Consider the following 27,305-nt stretch of genomic DNA (forward strand, 5'->3'; position numbering starts at 1 on the left):
TCAAAGAAGGGAAACTCCAGCCCCTGGACACTAGGGCCTCTGGAAACCAGTGGGGTCATCTTTGGTTGTCCACAGTGAGCATTCCTTTTTCTACTGTTATAGAAATCATGGATGAGCCCCAAATTATGAGACATTCTTATTCTAGGAATAAACAACATTTGTTGGAAGGCCAGGAAGGTTTTCATTACATTTATTTTACATTTATTCTTTCTGAATAAATTCATAGCTCCCTTAATGGAGTACAGGGACTCAGACAAATATGAGTCCTTTTATTCTGCTTCCATTTGAATTTCCCGCCTTGTTCTCCATTGTCTAGGTGCAACACTCTAACTGTCCATGTCATGCGCCTCTCAAACAGCTAATCAAGCATGCATACAGGACTCTAACCTCTCCCTGATCAGAAGCCTGGTTCTGCTAGATTACAGATTTGATTAGAACCAGTCTCATTATGCTATCATTCAAAGATAGGAGTACTTTACTCCTGTGAAAACAAAAGTCCTCCCATTATTTCCCACACTAACGCATTGCTGGTGGAGCTGTGAATTGATCCAATCATTCTAGAGACCAATTTGGAACTATGTCCAAAAGGTTATAAAAATGTGCAAACCCTTTGACCTAGCAATACCACTTCTAGGTCTGTATCCTAAAGACATCATACAAATGGGAAAAGGACCTATATGTACAAAAATATTTATAGCAGTTCTTTTTGTGGTGATAAAGAATCGTAAACCGAGGGGATGCCCATCAGTTGGGGAATAGCCGAACAAGTTCTGGTATATGAATGTAATGGAATACTATTATGCTATAAGAAATGAGGAGCAGGAGGACTTCAGAAAAACCAGGAAAGACTTATATGAACTGATGCTGGGTGAAGTGAGCAGAGCCAGTAGAACATTGTACACAGTAACTGCCACATTGTGTGATGACTGACTTTGATAGACTTAACCCTTCTCAGAAATTCAAGGACCAAAGACAACTCCAGAAAACTCATAATGGAAAATGCAATCCACATCTAGAAAAAGAAATATGGAGTCTGAATGCAGATTGAAGCTTATTAGCATTTGCTCTCTTTTTTGTTGTGGTTTTGTTTCTTTATTTTTTGTGCTTCCTTCAATTCATTTAAAATCTTTTAATTCAGTCTTTGTTGTAGGGTCTAAAATATGAGTACACTTTTCTGTCCTAATAAGTATAGTGTTCTGAATATAATTCAATCTTTGAGGCTCTTTCTGTGCCTTGTGGTCATAATTGTGAATGACAGCATTCCTTGACTAAGTAGGCATGGATGTAGAGAAATTGGACTAAGCTTTCTTCAAACTTGCTAACTTAGTTTTTTAACTCCAACCTCTCAATATCTTCACTATACCTAGAGTGTGACAGTCTTCTCCTCTCCATTGTAGAACTGCTACCATCCTCAGTGCTTAGCTCCTGTGCCAATTCCTTTGGGAAAAAATGTTGTGATTGCCCTAGTTAAAACTCTCTCCCTTGCCCAGCTATGTATCAGATTCATGTGTAAAACTTTTGTGCTTCTGTAATGCCAAGCAAAGGCAACTTCCCAAAGTTCAAAATACCAGCATAACTGCTCCCCATTTTATTCAGTGACAAATTAAGAACAGAGAAAATCAAAATATAGCATAATTCAAAATACAGCATTCACCAAGTGTAATTCAATAATTCCCAAGTACTACTCCACCCCTGGACATTATAATTCATTTAGTCAATCCCAAATACCCTCTTCTAAGTACTACTCCACTCCTAGGCAGTACATTCATTTAGTCAATCACAAAGTACAAAAAAGTCAAAAGTTCTCCACCCTTGGATCACAACTGAATAGGCCATCTACCCCAGAGTTACAACAAGCTTAAGCACAATATTTAATACCCAAAGAGAGGTCTTTTCTTCATCTTGACCCATGCAAGTTCTCAGCAATCTTTGTTCCTGGGGAGACAAAGCTTAGCAAGGCCATGAGATACATTGCCAGTGTCCTCATTGATTCATTCTCTGTCTGCAGAACAGTCCTAGGACACCTGAAAACATTAGCAAAATCCTCTTCCAGGATTTATGTAAACATACAACAAGAAAATCCTTCTTCAGGGCTTCTGAACCTACAGCAAGGTTCCAGAACCTCTGCAACAACAGTGCTGGCCTTCACCAGTGGGTGCAATTCACTCTCTGTCTGCAGAACAGTCTCAGGACCCCTGAAGCAACAGCAAGGTTGCAGGACCTCTGCAACAGCAGCACTGTCCCTCAACAGCAGATGAATCTGGCAAAACAACATCAAAACAGATTGACAAAATACTGGCATCACAGCCATGTCTCCTCAGTCCTTGGTAGCTCTGGGTAGCATCTCTCAAAAGTCCTGGACAGCTCAAACTGGCCCTCAGCAATCCTTTCTCTCTTTTTGCTTCCAAGATGCTGCTTCCAAAAGTTCTTTTGCCTCTCTCTCTCTGCTTGTGCCTCTCTAAATCCATAGCACCAGCTCTTCCCAGTTCAGCCCTCTCTTTTCACGTCAACAAGTCCATCCCAAAAGTGGGATTCACAAGGTCTGGGTTTTAACATTCAACCTAAAAACCAAGCCAATACAGGAGGATCTTTAAATTCCATTACTATTACAAGTGTGCAGGAAAGGCTGGATCTTGCTAACAAGTTATTGTCTTATGTATAAAAGTGGAAAAAAATAAGATAAAATAAAAGCTGCTGGAGGAAAAAGCTCAGATGGCAAGGGAGTTGGCTGGTTTGTGTGAGAATTCTTCTGTGCCACAGAGTTTGGACTGTCCTTTAGAAGAGCAAACTGGAGGGTTTCAGGTGGTAGAAGAACAAGCTACTGTCATGCAGCTAAAAAGAAGCAAAAAAAACCTAGCAGAAGGAATATACATGCAGCTTTTGTACAGGCTGGGCAGAGTTGCCCTGACAATTGCCAGGAGACTATGTGTGAAGAGAATAGAACAAGGTTAGATGAGGAGTCTTCTAATGCAGAAGTTCTCCCCTTACTAGAAGAAGGCAGGAGAACCATCAGGGTCAAACAGAGTCCAGGGAGATAATTGAGGATTTCACTCAACAAGAGGTTACTGATATATTGAGTTGATTCACCCAAAGAATGGGAGAGTCTTTATTGTCTTGGATGGTAAGAATCAGTGATGAAGGTGCCAGAGGAATATCACTAGATTGTGTGGATTGCTTAAAATTCATAGGTATCAGTCAGAATGCTTTGGTACACCAAGCTTTTAGGGATCACCATATGTGAGGAGGTAGCAACAGAACTAATCTGTTAGCTTTAGGTGTAGAGGCATGCAAAAGGCAACATCCTACTGACTCTATGTGGCCTGGTGCAGATAGACCCTGGTAGTCACTTAGAGAATGTATGAGAAAGCTAAAGGAGGAGGTAATGAAAACTGCTATCATGGTTGAAGATGCAAATGCATATCACAATACCCCTCTAACAGTTCCTCATAGAAATATCATAGTGAAGATGGCTCTTCTTGCTTATAAGCACCTAATTCTGACTCTATTAATTGCAGAAATAGGGCACCCTCTTTTGGAGGTGCTGGGTAAGATTTCACAATTAAATTACTTAGGGGAATGGGGACAAGATAAATTTCCTTGAGAGAGAAGAGTAAATGGCCAGAGAATTCAAAGACAAAATAGAATGACAAGAAGAGAATTGCTTTATCGAGAGGAGAACTGCTCTATTGAGAGGAGGGGTGGATTTTAGAAGAATAGATGGTATTCCAACTGAAGAGCTGCATAAGATCTACCAAGAAAAGGTACTTAATATTAGATTGAATAGGGAAGTAGGAACCACACCTACAGAAACTCCTGAATCATTGTATCCAAGTTTGCCACACCTTCAGGGAGAACAGGAAATAGGCCAAACCCCAGCTCAGATTAAAAAAAAATACACAGATGAGGTTACAGACCCCATATTGGTTTAACAATATATTGGAAGAATGGATCAACCATTGTATATATTGTTTATTCAGGAGAAGATGATTACAAAATTGTACCCTTAACTCATATATTCTATCATGAGTGAGGCTACAATAGTGGGCTCATGGACTCCAGAAACATGGCTGATCCTATGTCTACCTTGTTTCTGGTTATTGTCTCCTTATTTCTTCTTGGCTTTTTGTCTATTCACCTTGTTTGCTAGATTTGTTTCCATAGGCTTGGTACCCTTCACCTGTAGACACCTGATAGCTTAAGCTGAATGTCACCCTCTGTCCACAACTGTGATGTGTCACCCCTGGACCTGGCATCAAACACATTCCAAATGCTGGCTAAAGAACTGACCTCTCAAATGGGACCTCTTGGGACGGGACAGCTCTATGTCCAATTTTAGCAGCAAAGAGCCATAGAAGAAGAGACCTTTGCCCCTTACCCCAAGATTTTGGGATCAAGGGGGAATGATGGGGGGGCTTGTGTTCAAGCCCCACCCTAAAACATTGTTTTCTGTGTTTATCGTGCACTATCCTTGTTATATTGTAAAATTCTGTTTATACCAGTTACCCCTAAAATTCCCAATAACCCATGTAATGAAATGTATTGTTAATGTATTTTTGCCATGCAAGGGACATGAAAGAATGTAATGTTAATTGGATTTGAAGATCTTCCATGCCCTTCTTTGGCAAGTAAACAGGTACTTAGCACTTAGTTTCAAGTTAATTATATCAAGCCTCTGTTAAGAAACAGAAGGCATGAGCCCCTGTTGCTGACATAACAGGAAGGGGTTGGGCAAGGAGGAGCTAATACCATACATAAGGAAAAGCAGAAGCTAGAGAGTCAGAAGTTCTGACTCTGAGTCAGAGTGGAGGCAAGGTGAGTGGAGGCTGAGGAGAAGAGGTACAGGCCAGAGAAAGTGGTTTTTTGTTTTTTCTTTTTGGAGGGGGAAGGCAGGGTAATTGGGATTAAGTGACTTGCCCAAGGTGACATGGCTAGTAAGTGTTAAGTGTCTGAGGCTGGATTTGAACCCAGGACTTCCTGACTCCAGGGCCAGTGCACCACCTAGCCATCCCTGGAGAAAGTGATTTTGATTTTGAGGAGAGCTTATGGTGGCAGAGTTTCTTCTGAGAGTCAGGTGGAGCTTTCGCTGAGACTTTTCTTCTGGGAACTTCTGCTGAGAGCTTCTGAGGACCAGGTTGAGAAGCTACTGTGAGTGAGAGAGGAGGATCCCTGCTTGAGGGAATCTGTTCTGTTGTGAAGGCTTGGGAATATGGGTGGTCACTGCACCAATCACGTGTACCGACTTTGTGGTTACTGTAATGACTTTGACTTTCTGGTTCTGGAACTCAGATATTTGAATAAGTGCTTTGGTTCTGTTCTCCATGTGGAGAGCCTGTTACATTTTGTGATTCACAACTATGCAAGCATATTCATAACCACCGTGGGCATTGTGAATATTGCATTGTTGTTACAGGTGTCAGTGGTAATCCCCAGTGGATGTGAGAGTTTGGACCAGGGTAATCTTGAAGCCAGGACTGTAGGTTGGAAACTAACCTAGCTTGGTGGAGAAGCCCTGAGAAACCACAGTGTTTGAGAATGAAGTCTAAGGCAGAGTTTTGGACTCAAAACTTATTGTACTCTATAGGAACTGAGTTAAACTATGAATCTAATCCTGTTCCCCCTCCACAGAGACTGAGGTGGTGCAAGGGGGAAGGAGGAATTAAACTCCACTTTGGGAGTTTAATATGTTTGTGATTATACCCTCTATTTCTTTGTAGAAGGTAAGTAGTTAAATGAAACTGGGAGGCAGGGGATAACACTTGGGGGAACATTATCAGAGTTAATCAGTGTCAAGCACAATAATCTAATCCTTCTTCAAAGTGACAGCCCTTCAAATATGTGAAGATGTCTAATATGCCCTTCCCTGCCTACTGACCAAAATATATCAATTTCTATTTTGCAATAGAAAAATGCATACCTTACTCCTAACTCAGTGAATTTTGTTTTAGTGTTGTACAAATCTAGGCAACAACTGTACTTTTCAGTGTCTAAATGTATTAACAAAATTCTAAAAAAATAACCTTTTCACCCATATTTAATTCTCTCAGGTTTTGTGGCAACAAATTTATAGAACCACATTTATTTGAATTCTCATGGGCCAAATAAAATGTTTCTGTGTAACCTAAAAATTTCTGTCTTTCTCTCCCTCATATGTTTTTTTCCCTCCTTCCCCCCACCCCAGTTACATGTTAAAACATTTTTTTAAAACATTTTTTAAAAAAGTTTAGGGGCAGCCAGGTGGTGCAGTGAGTAAGAGCATAGGCTCCAGTGTCAGTATGACCTGGGGATCAAATCCGGGCTCAGGTACTTAGCACCACACCCAGAAATAACTGGCCATGCAACCTTGAGCAAGTTACTTAACCCTGATTGCTTTAAAAAAAACGTTTAGAGTTTCAAATTATATCCTTCCCTCTCTCACTTCCATCTCCTCTCCTCTTCCTGACATGGTAAGCAATCAGATAGAGGTTATACATGTGCAATCATGTAAAATATTTCCATATTAGTCATTTTGTACAAGAAGACTCAAAAGCAAAGGAATGAAAGTGAAAAATAGCATGCTTCAGTCTGTATTCAAATAATATCAGTCCTTTCTTTCTCTGGAGGTAAATAGTGTGCTTTATCATTAGTCCTTTGGGACTGTCTTGGATAATTGTATTGCTGAGAAGAGCTAAGTCATTCACAGTTCTTCATTGAACAATATTGCTTTTCTTGTGTATAATTCTCCTGGTTCTGTTCTCTTCATGTTGCATCAGTTCATCTAAGTTTTTCCAGGTTTTTCTGAAATCATCCTGTTTATTATTTCTTACAGCACATGATATTCCATTACAATCATATACCACTGTTTGTTTAGACATTCCCCAATTGACAGGCATCCCTTTCTATTCCCAATCCTTAGCATTCACAAAAAGAGCTGCTGTAGACATTTTTGTACAAATAGGTCCTTTTCCTTTTTTTTATGTCTTCGGGATTTTGTCTAGCATTGCTGGACAAAAGGATTTACAGAGTTTGATTGCCCTTTGAATATAGTTCCAAATAGCTCTCCAGAATGGTTGTATCAGTTCATAACTCCACCAATAGTACATTAGTGTCCCAGTTTTCCCACATGGCCTCCAATATATATATAATTTTTCCTTTTTGTTTTATTAGCCCATCTTATAGGTGGGTAGCTCAGAGTTATTTTAATTTCTCTAATCCATAGTGATTTAGAGCATATGATCTCTCTTTCATAGTAGACTGGTATTCAAATGACCTAAATTTTTATGAACTTGTTTCCACTTACCTTCAGAATGACTTTGAGGAAAAACTATGATTATCTCTTGTAATGGCAAGCAAAATGGTATTTAGCTCCTTGTTTGAGCTATTCAAGTGCCTTTGAGCCCTACCTGTGATTTGGAAATGGGAGGAACTTGCTGATGCGATAGGAAGGGTGGAACAGGAAGGAGAAGAACCATATGAAAGCAGGAGCACAAACTAGAAGCAAGCAGAACTGAGAGGAAGAACACTTGTGGTGTTGGCACTCTGTCCATCTGTTCTGTGTTGATTTGTTTGATTTATATACGTTGTCAGAAACATTCTGTGTGTTGATTGTGTTACTTTGTCAAATAGAAGCATTCTATCTGTTGATTGTGTTACTTTGTAAGACAGAAGTACCCTGTCTGTTGACTTGTGTTGATTTCACAGGCAGAAAATGAACTGAGATGATAGTGCCAACAATGTGTGTGAATGTTGTTCTAACTCTGCTAAGCTTGATGTGTGTAGATATTGTTGTGGCTCTGTTAAGCTTTGTCTTCCCAGAAACAGAAACTGGGAAGGGCTTGATGTGGATTGGTCACTGTGAGCTTCAATATGGAATGAGAACTGGAACAGGAGCTCAGAGCTGCCTACCTGTGAATCCAGGTGACAGTTGGGTGAATTTAGGAAAAAGCTGGGAGAGTGGAAGAGGAGCCATGGAGTTTGGGAGTCAGCCTCAAGTCAAGATGAACCTATCTCTACTTGGGTACTTAGTTCTGACTGACAAGATTGACCTAGGGATGGGAGACTTTTGTACTTTGTACTCCTTAAGGATGATTTGCTTCTTAAGGATGATTAAGTTAAGCATGATTGAAAATCAGTCTCCAATTAAGATGAAAGAAGACTTTAGATGGGTACTTTATATTGATTATTCTGATTGTGAATTACTGAATGACATCTTTTATTTAACAATATGTGGCCACTTTAGTAATAAGTTGTTATGTTATATTGTTCTGAATGTTGTACTTTTGGTTTCTGTGAATGTTTTGCTTTAGTTTATTGTTGAATAAATAGAGATTTCTCTATACTATGTGATCAGAACTTTAAAGTTATTCACAGAAGCTGTCCTCAGGAGATCTTCTTGTGTTTGGCTTTACATCTCTATGTATAAACCCATTGGGGGGAAAAAACAACAACCACATTTGTGACAATTTAACTACTGAATTTTCCAAATAAGCAGTAGTTTGAATATCAGTGTTTTTTTTTTTTCAACCTGGTTTCTGTATGTAGATCTGAACTAAAAGTACAGTTATTATGATGAAATTTATCAGTATAAATAATAAAGGGACATGACATTTTTTCATAACTTTATATTCATTATTTTTGTTGATTTTTAAAAATATCTAGACCTGAACTTTCTTCAGTGTGAAAACCCCCTGTGTGGAAGCCCATTGCGCTGATATAGAGCGGCAACTTAATATAACTTATCATCTTGGAAAGTTTGATGAAGGCACTTAAGAGTTTATTTAGCTGGTACATGTCAAAAGTAGCACATGAGCCCAACTCTTTCTGACTCTAAGGCTAGCTCTCTGTCCTTCTAAAATTGCATAAGCTAAATCATTTATCATATAAAATAGAACTAAGAGAACTTACATTAGTTATATCTCTCTAATAATAAAATTTTCCATATAGAATCATCATATTTCAGAGCTGGGACTTCAAAGAACCTGTGGTGTTGAGGCCTTATGTAGTGTTCTAGGTCCTCAAGTGTGGCCCTTTGACTGAATCCGAACTTCACAGAAAGTATGGATTCAAAGAGCTCTATTTGAAGACCTAGAGGGAAAGGGATGTACTTGAGGAGCTAGAGGGCCACATGTGTCCCACCCCTAGACTAGTCCAACTCTTGGTAATGAAGAAATCCTTTCTAAAATATCTGAAACAAACATCCATGAGGCTCATTATTAAATATCTCCAGTTTTGAGATTCACTTCCTAGGAACAGAGAGTTGGGTGGTTCTGCTTGTTGGTCAGAAAACTAAGATCCTCTCACTTTATTAGGGTCCTTTTGAACTGCTGCTTCCTTTCTTCAATTTCCATTTGACCAAGGGCTCTTTGAGCTCAGAACCCTCGGCCTCATTAATTTGTCAGACTGTATTGCTTCCATAACACACAACATCTACTAAAATCCTCCCCTAAGAAGCCTTTCCTGATCTATTGAAAGATGTCTCTCATTGGGTAAAATAACTTAGATTACCATGTCAATCAAATACTTGCTGGTGTTTTCCTTTCAGGCTTGCTCTAAGAACTGCTCTAAATAGCTCAGAGTACTAGCAGGTGAAAATTTGCTTTTGGGGGCAGCCAGGTAGTACAGCGAGTAAGAGCACTGGTCTCAGTGTCGGGATGACCTGGGATTGAATCCGGGCTCAGATACTTAGCACCACACCCAGAAACACCTGGCCATGTAACTTTGAGCAAGTTATTGCTTAAAAAAAAAAAGGAAATTTGCTTCTGAATTGCTCTGCATGAATGTAATTCATAATATGCAAAAATGCTGATTTGAAATAGATTGTAAATGTTAGGCACCATCATCAATATAAATGCCCATTGTGATAATTTTTTTACAGAGTACACTGCTTTCCAGGAAGGCATATAAGCACAGAAGTAAGTATCTTTATAAGTGCAAGCCTTTATATACCTTTATCTTAGAATAGAAACCAGTCATTAAAATAAGATTATTATATTTTAATCTTTATTACAAAGATAATCAAAACTGTGAATACAAGAAAATTCCCAAGTATTTCCTTACTTAAAAATAATTATCTCCAAAATTTTAAAATCCAGAACTTTACAAATGTACATAAAAATAAAAAAGTGACAATAACAAAAGACTAACAGGTCAGTCATCCATTCTAATAACTGTTTGTTGAGCTGAATCAAAAAGTAGCAAAAGTTTGCCTGGCTTACCTGAATTGTAAAAGATTTCTATTAAAGAGCCTCAAAATTTTAGAGGGGGAAGGGTCCTTGGAGATGATCTAGGTTAGTGGTCCCCAAACTTTTTGGATAATGTACCCCTTTTAGTATAAAAAATTGAGCACAACTCCCCAGTATGTGTATTGCTATAGTAATTTTGTATCCTATAAAGCTTATGTAAAAGTAGAAATTTTAAAAGTGTGACAAAGATTTTTTAAAAATTTGATTCTGGAGTCAATAGGGAGCCACTAGGATTAATTGGGTAGGGGCAGTGATATGGTGAGATCTGTGCTTTGGGAAAATCACATTTGTAGCTCTATAGAGGAGAGAGACTGAGGTAGGGAGACTTTTTAGGAATCTAATGTAATAGTTCAGGAGAGAGGTAATGATGGCCTGAACTTAGGTGGTAGCTACGTAAGTAGAGAGAAGAGAAGAAATGTAAGATGTAGAAAGGACAAGATTTGGCAACTACTTGGATATGTAGAACACATGAGAGAAATGAGACTCTTAGGTTGCAAATCTGGATGACTGGGAGGATAGAGGTGCCTTTGACAGCAAGAACTGGAGTTGTCTGGAGGGGAAAATAATGAAATATGATCTGCAGCAGACCGTCAATGCCCTGTTCATCCTGTGTGACTTAGTATCCCAACTGAAAATGAAAGGGATAAAGGTGGAGGGCTCTTACTCACTGGCTGGTACCTGAAGCAAAGAGCTCATAGGCTGAGGGGATGCTTGCCCCTGGTGCAAGTAGATTGGGAGGTCAGGGTATGAGGATAGAGGGAGCTGGGGAGAAGTGGAGAATCTTGATTGGCAGCTATATTCCCACCCTCTAACTACTTAATCACATACAAGTTCATGCAACAGCTCTCTTAGCCTTCTTTGAAGATCTCTGAGCTTATCCAAACCCTTATAGAAGAGAAAACTGGGGTGACGTGCTCAAAAGTCATAGTTCTTTACTGGCATGGCCTAGAAGTTTCAATTATTTTTTCCCATAATACACCATTTTCCAAGTCTAATATTTCTCCTGGTTGAGTCTTGAGAGTATACCAATAAGCAAACACATTCTTCTGAGGGCACTTCTAGCTAATAAAAGGAAAGGAGGGTTGCCTAATCCTGATGATTTAAGATTGAGTGAAGTATAAAAGTTTCTAAGGAAACAGAAAAGGAGATACTGCTGTTCAGAAAGTCTCATTTCAGAAAGTTCTTCTATAATAAAGACTTGATATGAATTTATAGAAAAATACTTGGGGCACTTTTTTTTTTTAAGCAGTTGGGGTTAAGTAACTTGCTCAAGGTTACACGGCCAGTTATTTTGTGTGGGTGCTAAGTATCTGAGGCCGGAACTGATCCCGGGTCTCCCGTCTCCGGGGCCTGCGCTCTTACTCACTGTGCCACCTGGCTGCCCCACATGGGGCACTTTTAATGAGACATGACTTTTTTATTTTCTTTTTTCAAAGGAAGATAAGTAGTTAAGCATGGGCTAGATCAGGGCACAGTGAGAGAAGGTGAGTGGAACCCCAAGCCATCCCTTATGTCCCTGCACTGCCATGGAATACAACTGGTAATCAAAATCAGTACAGCTCAGTCAGGTAACAGACCCAGGGAAAACCAATTATTGGATGAGAAGGGCAATGAACAAGTAATAGATGTGCTTGAGCTACAAATGACCCTATGTAAGGTGGATGTCACAGAAGAAAAGCCCAGGAATTCACAGGGTCATAGAATGTCAGAGCAAGAAGGGACTAAAAGAGCCAAGTCCCTCGTTTCATCTCCCCTTCCTGATTCTTAAAACATTTTTCCCTAGACTGCTCTGGCACCCTTATCGCAGCCTACTTCTCGTCATAATTCTGTACACGTACATATCTTTCTTATTAGACTGGAAACTCCTTGTTCTTTATCTCCTCACCCCTAGGACTTAACATTTGGACTTGTATGCAGAAGCCACAATATAATGATTTGTTGAACTGAATGAATAGGTTCATAGAATCTCTATCTTGTAAGAGACTGCAAGTCTACCTAAGTCAACCTCCCACTGACGGTAGCAGGTAGAACATCAACCTGGTGTTTTCCCCTTGACTTCCACAGTCCCAGTATTTAGAAAGACAATCAATGGCCAGGGCTTTTAAAAACAGTTTGTCCTGGTCCACATGTTGTTGATTAACAAGGCTTGATGAGAGTTTCTGAAGACAAAAATGCTTGGTAGTGGGGGTTTCATTTCTGGGCTCCTTCCAGGCATCACACAAACACAGCAGACACCGAATCTGCAATACCTAAGGGGGGAAAAGTCCTATTAGAAAAATTGATTGATGAAAACAATTTTGCCTCTAAACCAACCTCTGGAATTACATGTTTACTTAGCAATTTTTAAAAACAGGATTTGACCTTTTTTACACCAACCCACACGGGCCTCTAACTGAAGCAGTGGCAGATGATTAACTGTGTAATTTTAAGAAAAATGTCACAGTTTATTGCAATTTTGTGACTATATATAGTTATTGAAGTGAAGAAGCAGAACTCTGAGGAACAGCAAGGACAAAACCAGGAATATTAAAAGATGACATGTTTTTGTTGTAACTGTTATTCTGTGAGATTATACACATACACACATATACATAGCTACACACATATATATCTCAAAAAATTACTTAAATGAATAGGTTTGGCTATTTGAGATGTATACTGTTCACACTTATTGTTTAGAGACAATGGGACGTTGAAAACAATTTAGAGACAACTAGGGAGGACCTCAGTTCAAATGTGGCCTCAGTTAGTTTAGTAGCTATGTGATCCCAAACAGGTCAACCACTTTCAGCCTCAGTTTCTTCATCTATAAAATGAAAATAATATAACAGAACTCTATTATAATGATAAAATGAGATGATATTTGCAAACTGCTGTGCAAACCTTAAAAGTATTATACAAACACTAGCTATTGTTGAGCTGTCTTTTTAGTGAAATGTTGACATTTATACTTTCAAATTTGAATTGAAGCAAAATTTTAATAGTAACAAGATTACTGCATGCTCCCACCTACCAAAAGCATTGAAATCAACACGATCTGAAGAATCTACAACCAATGCCAAGATATATAGCATGCATACATATATATGGTTTACAAGGAAAAGAAATATGTTTGCAATCACATACACACACACAGAGTTATCCTTAGTTCTTGAAGAGGATGAAAATGACATCATTGTGTTAAAGTTTCAATGTGTCTGACTGTGTCTGATCAGACCAATATGAGCTTGGAATGTTCTACCACAGGTTGGGCACAAATAGCCCGTGTGCATATTTGGGGTGGATACTATAAATTTGTGCATCCTGTGTTTCCTTTGAACTGTTTCAATTCTGCTTTGCTATATATGTGTACATATGTGTGTGTGTATGCATGTATATGTGTAAATATAATACACATACACATAATATATATGTATATATAATATAAAGGAATGGCTTGCAATAAATATATGTATATAAAACACGCTTATATATGTGTGTGTATATATATATGTTTGCATGTATGACTTGCGTGTAAAATCTATTTGCTTTACTGCAAATTATGTTTCTTGTTTCTTAAGACCCCTCTCCCGCCCTCTACAAAAATAAGCTGTTACTCTTTCAATTAGACCATCTAACTGCGATTGCCTCTGCGAGTATACACAAATCTTCTTTGTATATGAAGTATGAATAAAAATATTAAGAATATTTAAGTAAAAAAAAGAATATTTAAGTAGCAAGAGAATTTTAAAACATACAAATTCAGGTCAATGAGCAAAAATCACATACCTAACATCAAAACCTGAGCTGCTGGGAATAGAAAATCAGAACAAACAGTACCTATTTCAAGGAAGATCAGTATGTTTGCAGACAATTACGTACAAGGTAATTTGGGGAGGAAGGGTGGACACAACTGGGAGGAATGGTAAGAGCTTTCTGATGGAAGTGGCACCTGAACCAGGCTTTGAAGGAAGGTAGGGATTCCAAGAGGTAGAGGTGAGGATGAATGGCATGCCACGTATGGGAAACAACCACCAGAATTCTGTATGCCACAGCTACTCTTTATCGTAAAGGGGAAAAGCCTACCAGAGCTAGCTGTTCATGGTCAGCATTTGGCTGCTAACCCTCCACACTCCTGAGTATGGAGGAGTCAGGAACACAGAATGAAAGAAAAACAAGATCCCAGGCTCAGTTTTCAAAACTCAAGAGAGTTTTTCTTGAGAATGAGGTTTCTTCTGGCTCAGAGAATCACAGATTCTATGGAAGTCACTGAAGCCATCATTTTTCTCAGGTCCCATGGATAAGTGGCCAATTACAAAAGGCTACCTCACAAATGATGAAGGAGTCTGTGGCAAACTCACAAAAGCCAATAAGAAGGGATCACCTCTAGAGTGATCCCTGAATCACTCGGTATTTATATGTGGTGCCTTGAATATAGTAGACATTTAATTAATGGTGACAATTTAAAGTGGGGAACCATGATAAAAAACCACTGTTGTGGAAATTTCAGCTCAGCAGGATGAATTGGAGGGGATTAAGACTAGAAGCAAAATTCTTTATACTAGAGTAGAAATGATGGAGAATGCAACCATTTCCTCACAGAGTTTGTGAAAGAGGAGAGCCAGATATTTTATGCAACCTTGATTTGGGGAAAATATTTCAAAGGTTTCACAAGAAGAATAAATAGAATCTCAAAGATCAAAAATTAATTGGGAAAGTGAGTCTAAGTAGGATAGGAAACTCTCAAGACTGAATTTTTTTAAGGAAAATCTTAGAATGCGGCCTGCAGCATTCAGAGTTTAAATAACTTGTCCTATGCCACACAGTCATAGTACATGTCAGAGATAGGATTTCACAACTCCAAGGACAGTTGTCAATCCACACACAATGCTGTCCCTCCCAAATGTCTATAAAAGTTATCTATGTACTATTAATTCTGTGGATATGCTTTAAATCAGAGATTCTTAAGGTGAAGACTATGAACCTGTTTTTTTGTTTTGTTTTTAAGATTTGAAAACCGATTTAATTAAAATCAGTTTCCTTTGCAATTTTATTCAGGTAAAAATTCTATTCTGACAAGGGCTTCTTCATGGGCTGTAGTCACCGGACTGACCAAGGGATCTATGATACACATAAAAAAGGTTATAAAATCCTGTCTTAAATCCAAAGGCAAGAAATAAGTTAGTAATATATAATATATATACACACACACATACAATGCAACATACACATGTACACATAGTATATTATATTACATATGTGTATGCATATGCATACAAAATACATATAAACACACATTTATATATAATATACAATATATAAATATGTTTAGGCAAGGATAAGCTAGTAATATTTTCCATATGTATATATACATATTTATATATTACAAAAAATATAAATATATAGGCAAGGATAAGCTAGTAAAATTTTATAAGCCCACACACATGTGTGTATATATACATACATATTTGTATATATTACATAATATTTAACTATATATTTAGGCAAGGAATAAGCTAGTAATGCTTTATATATATATATACACATATCATATATTTATGTATTTTATATATCTGTTTAAATTTAGGAAAGGAATAAGCTAATAATTTATACACATGTACATATTTATATATCATATAATATATGGATTTATTTTAGGCAAGGAATAACCTAGTAATAATTCGTTTATATGAATGCATATATACATATACATACACACACATACCCCCACATATAGATATCTGTATTTACAGAGAAGTGGGGAGAGACTGAAGGGGGTGGAGAGATAGAAGCAAGACAGAGACAGAGAGACAGAGTCAGAGACAGGGAGGAAGAGAGAAAGAGAAAAAGAGAGAGAGAAACAGAGACAGAGATACAGGGCCAGAGACAGAAAGTTCTAGGGAAAATAGAGTTCTGGGGAAGCTCCACAACACTTCACTCAAGTTTGATCTCAGCAAGCATAGCACACTGAATATAGTAGCTATTTAAAAAACAGTTCCTGAATTGAATTGAACTGAACATGTAATCAATATGGCTTGTGTGTGTGACTGAGCCCATTGCTTAGAGAATAAACATCATGTGATTTAAAGTCCTGTTTAAAGATAACCACAATGACTTTCCAGGTTGGTATCAAGGGAAAAGTGTTGTCATTTTTCTACTTGAACCTGTTTTCTAAGTCATTCAATGTGCATTTATTAAGCACCTACTGTGTGCCAAGCACTGAGGATATAATAAGAGGCAAAAGATAGCCCCTGCCCTCCAGGAGCTTACAATTTAAAGGGCAAGACACAAGCAAATGAATATGTACAATAAAGCTATATACAGGGAATAACTAACAGAGGGAAGGCACTAGAATTAAGAGAGGTTGGGAAAGATAGAATATGGGATTTTATTTGTGTGCTGAAGGAAGTTAGGAAAGGACAGAAGACATTCTAGACATGGAGGCAGTCAGAGAAAATGTCCAGAGCTGAGAGAAAGAATATCTTGTTCTTTCTGACTTCTCCAAGTACAGGAAAGATTATACCACCTCTAGAAAACATACAACATTACTATTATGAATGCCTGATCTAGAAGAAGGTTTTTAGGAAGAATAAATTTTTTTAATTTAATTTTTTCCCCTAAGAAAAAGACTATAGTTTATATCTGCTACTTAGAGCAGAAAATTTATAGAATTTTTAGTGAAGGAAAGCTCCCTGGAATCAGTAGAAAATAAACTCCTTCATGCCAGTTCCATTTAGTTTTTTGCACCCCCAGTGTCAGTACATAGGACATTGCACACAGCAGGTGTTTAGCAGATGACCGCTGTATTGAATTGCTAAATTAAATGGATTAAAATGTGAGAAAAATATTTTCCTATTAATAACCAAGTATTAAATTAGGGTTTAATTTTTATTCCCTTTATATTTTCTCATTCAGGTACCAGTCCTTAAAGGTCAGTCAGTCTTTGAAGGACAGGGCTGATGATAAGATTGGTCTAATCCTCTCAGGGACATACTCCTCAGTCTTAGGCAGGACCCCATTCAATTAGGAGAGCTTACTTATGATTAAAGTGTAAATATGGGGCAGAAGGAATCCAGATCAGCAGCATCTGTGGCTGTTTCCAGATTTATCAACAGACAGATGCTAAGGACAAAGTGAGAGGTCAGTGCAGTCTGGACTTTGGGACCAGTAAGTGGGAGTGCGCCCAGGGCAAGAAGCTGCTGAGGCGCCAGCACAGCCAGTCAGCACCACATGGCAGCTTCAGCTCCTGGCCTGCAGAGTGTAGGGGGACCAAGCACCAGTCTGAGGGGTAATCACTCTTGCTTTAACCTGCTTGGATCTGGATTTCAGTCTAGGGTGGAGTTCCTGGGGTGTGTGTCCAGCTTTCGAGAGTGTGTGGAGGCCTCAGAGAGGGCACCCATCTAATACCTCCAGCAGCTGAGAAAACCCCAGTGTTTGGGACAAAAGCTCCCCTGTCTGGTGGCAAAGTCTTACTGTGGCAAAAAAGCCCAGGGGTCAAGTGACTGAGGGGCGACATGACCAGGCAAAGGAAACAAAGCAGAAAGAAGATTCCAACATTACACTCCTATTTTGGGGACAAAAAGGAGCAAAGCATGGGACAGGAGGAGGAAGACAGTGAAGTCAGAACTCCTGCACCAAAAGCTTCAAAGGAAAATACAAGCTGGTTACAGGCCATAGAGGACCTTAAGAAGCAGATAAGAGAAGTGGAGGAAAAATTGGGAAGAGAAATGAGAACAATGCAAGAAAATTATGAAATGAGAGTCAACAGCCTGACTGAGGAAAATAACACTTTAAAAACAGACTGACTCAAATGGCAAAAGAGGCTCAAAAAGGCAATGAGGAGAAGAATGCCTTAAAAAGTCGAATTTGCCAGACGGAAAAAGAATCTCAAAAGCTCACTGAGGAGAATCATGGCTTCAGAATTAGATTAGAGCAAATGGAAGCTAATGACTTTATGAGAAATCAAGATGCTGTTAAACAGATCCAAACAAATGAAAGAATAGAAGGCAATGTGAAATATCTCATGGGAAAAAAACTGACCTAGAAAATAGATCCAGGAGAGAAAATTTAAAAATTATTGGACTACCTGAAAGCCATGATCAAAGAAAGAACCTAAAAATCATCCTCCAGGAAGTTCTCAAAGAAAACTGCCCTGATATTTTAGAATCAGAGGGCAAAACAGAGGTTGAAGGAATCCACTGATCACTTCCTGAAAAAGATCCCAAATAGAAAACTCCTAGGAATATTATAGTCAGGTTCTGGAATTCCCAGATTAAGGAGAGAATATTACAAGCAGCCAGGAAGAAACAATTTGAAAATTGTGGAAACACAATCAGGATAACCCAGGATCTGGCAGCTTCTACACTGAGGGATCGAAGGGCTTGGAATATGATATTCTGGAGGGCAAAGGAGCTGGGATTAAAACCAAGAGTCACCTACCCAGCAAAACTGAGTATCATGTTTCAGGGGAAAATATGGTCATTCAGTGGAATACAGGACTTTCAAGCATTCTTGCTGAAAAAACCAGAGTTGAACAGAAAATTTGACCTTCAGATACAAGAAGCAAGAGAAGCATGAGAAGGTAAACAGGGAAAAGGAATCATAAGGAACTTATCAAAGTTGAACTATTAACATTCCTACATGGAAAAACAATAATTGTAACTTAAGAAACTTTTCTCAGTAGTTGAAGGGAATAGAAATATATCTATATCTATATCTATATATATATGGGTATATGGGCATATGAATATATATGTGAATGTGTGTATATATGTTTACAGGTATACATAGATAGAGGGCACAGGACCAATTTAACAGGAAGGGATGATACTTTAAAGGTGAAATTAAGAGGTGACAGGAATATAATGAGAGGAGATGGGGAGAGATAGAATGGGGTAAACTGTCTCATATAGAAGAGGCAAGGGGAAATGATTACAATGGAGGGGAGGAATAGGAAGGCAAAAGGGAATGGGTCAACCTTATTCCCATTGAATTTGGCTTGAGGAGGGAATGAAATACACACTAAATAGGGTACCTCACCCTACAGGAGAGTAGGGGGGTAAGGGGATGAGAGGGGGTATGATGGAAGGGAGGACAGGCTGGGGGGGAGGGAAGTTGGAAGCACCCACTTTTGAAAAGGGATGGGATTAAAGTAGAGAATAGAACAAGTGGGAGGTGGGATAGGAGGGAGGGAAATATAGTCAGTCTTTTATAATATATCTACTATGTTATTGTTTTGCATTAGCCATACATGTACATCCTATACCGAACTGCTTATCTTCCCAGTAGGGGTAGGGGACAAGGGAGGAAGGGAATGAATCTGGAATTGAAAGTTTTAAAATCAAATATTCAAATATGTATGTATATATATACACACTATTATATATACTATTTTACATGTAATTGGGAAATAAGATATACAGGTAGTGGGGCATAGAAATCCACTGGAAAAGTCGAAAGGGGTATGGGAGAAAATATGGGAGAGAGCAGTTTGGAGGAGGGGATATCCTGTGGGACTGCTATTTGGGGGGGTGGGTAGGGAAAAAATGGGGAGAAAATTTGTAACTCAAAATCTGGAGGAAATGAATGATGTAAATCAGAAGTTAATAAAGCATTTGGAAAAAAAAAAGTGTAAATAGAAGCTAATCTAGGTGAATTCCAGCCCTGGAAGGGTGAATTTTGTCCTGATAGAAGGAGGTAGTTGAATCTCAACAAAGCTACCCTCACAGGAGCAGGAGCTGAAGACTTTTAGCCCATCTCCTCTTCTGCCCCTTCATTACTTGTTCACCAATCAATGTTGATCTCCACCTGTCAGGGGCACCCACTTTTTTAAAGGTATTTAGGCATTTGATGATCTCAATGGTTTTATCTCTGCTTACCAAGAGAGACCACTGATCATCAATTTATTGATTATTTATTAACCTAATTAATAAATTGATTTTTAGTTACCTAGAAACTTTGGCCTTTTTTTTTTTTTTTAAGAAACTGGGGTTAAGTAACTTGCTCAAGGTTACAAGGCTAGTTATTTCTGGGTGTGGTGCTAAGTATCTGAGCCCAGATTCGATCCCCAGGTCATCCCGACACTGGGGCCAGTGCTCTTAGTCTCTGTGCTACCTGGCCGCCCCTGGGCTTTTTATTCATCTCAAGTGAAAAACCATTTCTATGATCAGTGCAATGGACCAATGGTATCAAATTCAAATAGAAATGTATCCCTTTTGGCCACAAACTAATTCTGAAAACAACAAATGAGTACAAACACATGCACACATTTACTTTTGGTTCTTGAGGCTCAAGTTTTCCCCCCTTCCTCCAATGGCTATTTTGACAGAATTTGGTGGGTTGGTGTAGATACTAGATTTTATACTTCTGAGATCAAGTCAAATAGAAGCAGCTGAAGTCACTTAAGCTCTCAATGTCCTTAAGACTACATACATTTCAAAGTAGGTGCAGATCTGCATTGGAAGGGGTAATTTACTGGCTAGGATTTCCCTATGCCAGTATGATTAAAGGCCTTAATCAAAAACAAAAATGTGACAACTTTCCATATTTAGCTTTCATATTTGTATGCCAGACCTAGCTGGATAGGTACTTTTCCCCAGGCTCTCTTTTCTAATAAAAGGTCTCCTCTTATCCCTCAACCATCTAGTTAATGTACACAAATTGCCATTCCTTAAAGTCTAATAAATAAAGCCTACTCTATAAACCAGAGTTTGATAAAAGAATAGAATCCAGATTTATGGCAGATGCCTGACTAGATGTGATGCAAAGAAAAACTTGATAATTGGAAATATCCAAATATGGAATGGGATACTTTGGAAAGTTTTATGCATGGGCTGTATGATTACTTAATGGATATGCTATAGAAGGAACACTTTTCCAATTATAGGATGGGAGAGCCATTGCTAGGATTTGGTGCCCAGGACAAATTCATTTGGGGGAGAGAGAAGAGTTCAGATCTTGGGTAGATTAGATAATCTTTGAGATCTATGTCAATGCATAATTCATTGTTTCTATCCCCTTAATAGATGAAGAGAATCTGACTTGCCATTCAGTCTGGATTTGGGGGCATAAACATGAGACTTACCACAAATATTAGCTCCCATTTTGACAAAGGCATAACCATCTACTCCCCACGAAGTGCCCCATGAGTTCCTTACTATCCAATAAGGAGTATTTCCTATAAAAACAAGAAAGTCAACTTGAGAAGATGACCAAAACACTTTTACTACAATAAATGTGTAACAAGGATGGATAACTATTTACTTAGTAATTTACTAAGGGTAAATATACTAAATAAATACATACATATAAGACTAGGACTGGGAGATATAATTGAATGCTAATTTAAATCAGACAATAGGCCTCTACTATACTGAATATGACACTGAAGATAAAGAAACTAGTATTTCTAAGTGCTTTATAGTGGTAGGTGGTTTAATAGTAGACATTTAAGAAATGTCTTACTTTTTAACATTTTTATTTTATTTTTTTCAATCACATGTGAACATTTTAAACATTTATTTAAAAAAAAATTTGAGTTCTGAATTCTCTTCCTCCATCTCCTCCCCTTTCCTTGAGAAGGTAAGCAATTTAATATAGATTATCTATGTAAAGTCATGAAAAACATTTCCATATTAGCCATGTGTAAAAGAAAATGCAGAAGGTCTTGAACTCTTTTAATTTATTTTTTTAACAATCAGGGTTAAGTAACTTGCTCCAGGTTACACAGCCAGTTATTTCTGGGTGGGTGCTAAGTGTCTGAGCCTGGGATTCGATCTCCAGGTCATCCTGACACTGGAGCCGGTGCTCTTACTCACTGTGCTACCTGGCCGCCCCTTGGTCTTGAACTCTTAATAATGGCTAATGGTACTTCAAGTTTTACAAGTCACTTTACATATGCAATTTTATTTGATCTTCACAACACTGTGAGGTAGTTTCTTTAGAATTTTACAGATGAGGAGATTAAGATTGAGAGAGTTTAAATGATTTGTTCAGGGTCCCACAGCTAGCAACATTCAAATTCAGGTCTTACTGATTCCAGTTCCACTACCCTATTTACTATACCACCCAGTCACCTACTGAAGATGTAATAAATGGGAAAAGGAAGCTATAGAGAACCAGGAAAGGAAAAAATCAGGTACTCGAAGGTATGTAACACAACCTTGAGGGACTTGATTAGAAAATATTTTTTTCAAATGCTTTATTAACTTCTGATTTACATCATTCATTTCTGCCAGATTTTGAGTTAAAATTTTTTTCCCCGTTTTCCCCTGCCCCAAAATAGCGGTCCCATAGGATATCCCCTCTTCCAATCTGCTCTCTCCCATATCTTCTCCCATACCCCCTTTGACTCTTCCAGTAGGGCATGGTGGATCTCTATGCCCCAGTGCCTGTATATCTCATTTCCCAATTACATGTAAAATAGTATTAATAACAGTATATATATATATGTTTTTTTTAAACATTTGATTTTAAAACTTTGAATTCCATATTCATTCCCTTCCTCCCTTGTTACCCACCTTACTGGGAAGATAAGCAATTCAGTATAGGTTGTACATGTGTAGCTATGCAAAACATTACCACAGTAGATATATTGTAAAAGACTGACTATATTTCCCTCCCTCCTATCCAACTTCCCACTTATTCTATTCTCTAATTTGATCCTGTGCCTTTACAAAAGTAGGTGCTTCCAACTTCCCTCCCCTCAAGCCTGCCCTCCCTTCCATCATCCACCCTCTCATCCCCTTCCCCCCTACTCTCCTAAAGGGTGAGATACCCTATTTAGTTATAATTACTGTTTTTCTATGTAGGAATGTAAATAGTTCAACTTTGTTAAGCTCCTTATGATTTCTTTTCCCTGTTTATCTTTTCATGCTTCTCTTGTTTCTTGTATCTGAATGTCAAATTTTCTATTCAACTCTGTTTTTTTCATCAAGAATGCTTGAAAGTCCTCTATTCCACTGAATGACCATATTTTCCCCTGAAACATGGTACTCAGTTTTGCTGGGTAGGTGATTCTTGGTTTTAATCCCAGCTCCTTTGACCTCTGGAATATCATATTCCAAGCCCTTTGACCCCTCAGTGTAGAAGCTGCCAGATCCTGTGTTATCGTGATTATGTTTCCCAGGGGCAAAAGCCGACGTACTGCCAACTACTGGATCCCAAAGTCCACAGTGCACTGACCTCTCACTTTGTCCTTTGCATCTATGCGTTGATAATTCTGGAAATCACCACAGCTGCTGGTGATCTGAAGTCCCTCCAGCCAGGGGCTGGTCACGTGGCCCTGAGGCTAAAACTTCAAGCTCCCGTGTGCCTGGGGTTGGCTCCCAGAGTGCTGTGCTGGCCACTTGCTGCTGGCCTGCCGGGTTGTTCTAAGTGGGAGGTTAGCTTCTCTGTGCCATTTTGTTGGTTCTGTAGCTCCAAAGTTTGTTCAGAGTCCCCTTTTTACATGAATTGGGGGAGGTGGAAGTCGGAGCCCCATGGAAATCCTGTTTCTACTCCACCATCTTGCCCCCCACCCCCGATTAGAAAATATTTTCAATATTTCTAGGAATTACTAATTAAAACACATTTTTATCATTTAAGTTTACCATTATTGTAAAGAGAGTACCCCCAATAAGAAATAGTTTGAATAAGACTGGGAAATTTCTGCCTCATGAGAAAATGCATGCCAGGTAGAAAGAGAGCTTAAATAGCACGTACCTGTTTTGTCAAAACCAGTTATGAGAACAGCATGATTGGCTTCTCCGCTGGAACAATGGTGCTGGATTATTCCGCCCAGATAATCCTGCCAGCTCACTGCATCCACTATCACAGCTAAAGGGCCATAGGCAAGGAGTACTCTGGCCATTTCATCCTCTTTATCACTAGGAAGAGGAACCACTGTACTAGTTAGTTTAATTTGTCTCAATATTGAACATCTCTAATGCAATGTAACCATGAAAAAAAAAAACACTGGATTTGAAATCCAAAGACCTTGTGCTATCACCATAAGAAATAACAACAGAAGTAATAAAGACATCTAACATTCACAAATTTGCAAACCACTTTACTTGAGCCTCACAGCCATCCAGTGAGGTAGAAATTATTATTATTCTCATTTTACTAATACGGAAACTTAGGCTGAGAGGCCAAGCCACCTGTCCAAAGGTACCCAACTGTATCAGCAATGCCATATTCACAATGCCTATAGAGATTACAAATATGCTGATATAATTATCCATTAGAAAATACGTCATGTTTGCCATATGAGGAAATAAACTAGAAAATTTATTAAGATACCAAAAGACTGAGTCCCAAAACCAGAAAGTGAAAGCCATCAGAGTAGTTATGACATTGGCACAGGTAGATAAAGTAGAAAGCACCCACATTTTCAAGCCTTTAAAACAGAACAGGCTACCTCAGGCAAAGGTCCTCCTCTCCCCACGCACAGCAACCACCCAGCGTCCTGGGAGCGCGCTCCCAGCAGCTCCGGCCCCTGGCAGTCCTCAGCAGGAGTCCTTAGCAGAAAGTCCTTAGCAGTTCTAACTCAAAAAGGGCTTCGCACTGCCACTGCCTCTGCTGCTGCCGCCGTCACCACCACCGCCAGCCACCGCAGGAACGCTAGCTTGGTTTCCGCTTCCTCTTGCTCCGCCCCTTCCTGCTACGTCAGCAAGTCCAACGGGGCATGGAAGATCTTTAAATCCCATAACCCTTACACCAACTAGTACATTTTGTGGCAAGAATCAAACTCACATTTTGCTGACTCTGCTGCTCTATCATTAGATAACTTAAAAAAAGGTCATGTAGCATCTCTGAAGTTCTACTTCCCCACTTGCAAAATAATAGAACTCAATTATATAATCTCTAAGACCTCTTTTAGCTCTATATCTTGTAATCATAGCTCTAGATCTATACTAAATTAAAAATTTTACTCATAAAATCATATGTTTAGAAGTGAAAGGGAGCTTTCATTGAGTCCAACCCCCTCATTGTACAGATGAGGAAATTGAGCCCCCAAAATGTTAACTTATTTGCCTAAGGTCACATTGATACAATACAGTTTACACATCATGCAATGAACAAGTTAGATTTATTATGCAAGGATGGCTCAGTCTTAGGAAAAAAATTAATAATCATATTAAAAACAAAATATTCCATGCACATGATTATATCAAGCGATCAAAAAGTAAAACACTTATTTAAGCAAAAAAAACAAACAAACCACAGTTATAAAAGGGTCATGTTTTGATATGATAAAAAGTATATATCTCAAGGTCAAAAGCAGGCATCGTTTGCAATGGGGAAGCAATAAAAGCTTTCTCACTAAATACAGGAGTAAGACTATCATGCCCTTTCTTTGCTTTTATTCAACATAGTTCTAGAAATGAGAGTAATATGAAGAAAGTAAGAGAAAGAAATTAAACGGAGGTAAGAGGAGACAAAGTTATGCCTATATGCTATCAACATTACAATTTACTTAGAAAAATCTCAACGAATCAGCAAAGAAACTGGGACAATTAAGAAATTCAGTAACAATAGGATGTAAACAGAAAAAAAGCAGTAGCATTTCTGTATAGCAATAATAAAATCTAGGAGGACATAACAAAAAAGAAATTCCCATTCAAAAGTCACCACAAAATATATAAATAAAAAATATATAAAATATACAAATCCACAGAGTTATACTTAATAACTACAATTACTATTTAAGAAAATAAAGAAGACAAATAATACAGGAGATTTATTACTCATGATTGGGTCCTAAAAATATAATAAAAATGATAATACATAAACTGACATATTTGATCCTAAACTAATAAATCTGACGAGGGGACACTAGACAAAACAGATAAAATAACAACAAAATTCATTTGTTAGGGGTAAAAAAGAATTTCAAAGAGAATATTGGGGAGAAGTATGAATGAAGGGAGGAAAACAATTCTGATCCTCAAATTATATTATAAAGTAGTAATCACCAAAACTATTTGGTACTGGCTAAAAGTAGAAAAGTAATTCAGCAAACAGAATGGGCTATGAAATATCAGAAACAAACTCAGTACCCTAGTGTTCAACAAAGTCAAGAACATAAATGACTTGTGGGAAAGACCTCTTTACTTGACAATAACTTCTAGGAAAATTGCAAAGAAGTTTGGAAGAAATTAGATTAAGATTACCATCTTATACCATATATCATAATAGACTCAAAAATGGATAATCAATCTGAATAAAAGTCATATTGTGTATAAAAAATCCCATCAAGCATAAAAAGAAAATGAAAAGAATCAAATAAGGAAACTTTCACAGCTATGGCTGAGTAAGAATTTGTTTTAAAATTTTTATTTAATACCTTTTGTTTTTATACCATCTTCATTACTTAAAACATTCCTTTCCATTCACCAAGCCCTAAAGTAATTCCTCTTGAGAGGAAAAAAAAACTGTTCAGTAAAACATCAACCAGGTATGACTATATATCAGCCGGTGTAGTCATCTATCTATGAAGAAAAGAGAATGATATTTTGTTCAAATCTTCATTCAGTTTTTAGTTTGTTCTGTCCATTTATGCTTTAGTAGTGGTTGTGTATATTATTTTCCTGGTTCTGCTTATTTATTTTTGCATCACTTCATTTAAGTCTTCCCATGCCTCCCTGTAGCCTTCTTATTAATCTTTATTTTTTAACAGCACAGTAATATTTCATCACCTTTTTTTAAAACAAAATTCATTTAGTTATTTCCCAAGCAATAGACATGTTTTTGTTTGTTTCTTGGTTCTTGAGGCCAAAACAAGCAAACAAAAAGACTCATATTGTTGTAAATATTTTGGAGAGTGTCTGACCTTTCCCTCTACTCCTTTTATTTTTTAGCCTCCTTTAGAATAGTAGTGCAATCTCTGGGTCAAAGATTAGTGACATTTTAGTCACTTTTTAACACCATGATACTAAATTACTGTCCATTTTTTTGGGGCCATTTGTTGTTCTGTTGTGTCTGATTCTTCTTCTGACCTCCATTTTTGGGGGTTTTCTTGGGAAAGATACTAGAGTGGTTTGCCATTTCTTTCTCAGCTCATTTTACAGATGAGGAAACTAAGGCAAATCAGGCTAAGTGACTTGCCCAGGGTCATACTGTTAGTGT

At 38.1% G+C, this 27,305-nt stretch overlaps 1 protein-coding gene across 3 annotated transcripts in view; it reads right to left on the reverse strand.

Annotated features, from left to right (window-relative positions):
• Positions 1-1,640: 1,640 nt before the first annotated feature.
• CTSO (cathepsin O) overlaps positions 1,641-27,305 on the reverse strand; it is an 82,317-nt gene continuing 56,652 nt past the window's right edge. Inside the window, exons 6-8 of one of the 3 annotated variants that reach the window (XM_069105616.1) lie at positions 23,898-24,061; positions 21,280-21,372; positions 1,641-2,260 (exon numbers count right to left, since the gene is read on the reverse strand). In XM_069105616.1, coding sequence (XP_068961717.1) covers positions 2,187-2,260; positions 21,280-21,372; positions 23,898-24,061 — 331 coding nt within the window. In that variant the 3' untranslated portion in view covers positions 1,641-2,186. Of the gene's footprint in view, positions 2,261-9,958; positions 12,467-21,279; positions 21,373-23,897; positions 24,062-27,305 lie in introns of those variants that run through there. The other 2 variants (XM_069105617.1, XM_069105618.1) reach the window with 2 other exon arrangements.

The sequence above is a fragment of the Petaurus breviceps genome, unplaced genomic scaffold (genome assembly GCF_028583685.1).
Source record: "Petaurus breviceps papuanus isolate PSGF00001 unplaced genomic scaffold, PetGlider_PUasm1.0 76, whole genome shotgun sequence".
Taxonomy (NCBI): domain Eukaryota; kingdom Metazoa; phylum Chordata; class Mammalia; order Diprotodontia; family Petauridae; genus Petaurus; species Petaurus breviceps.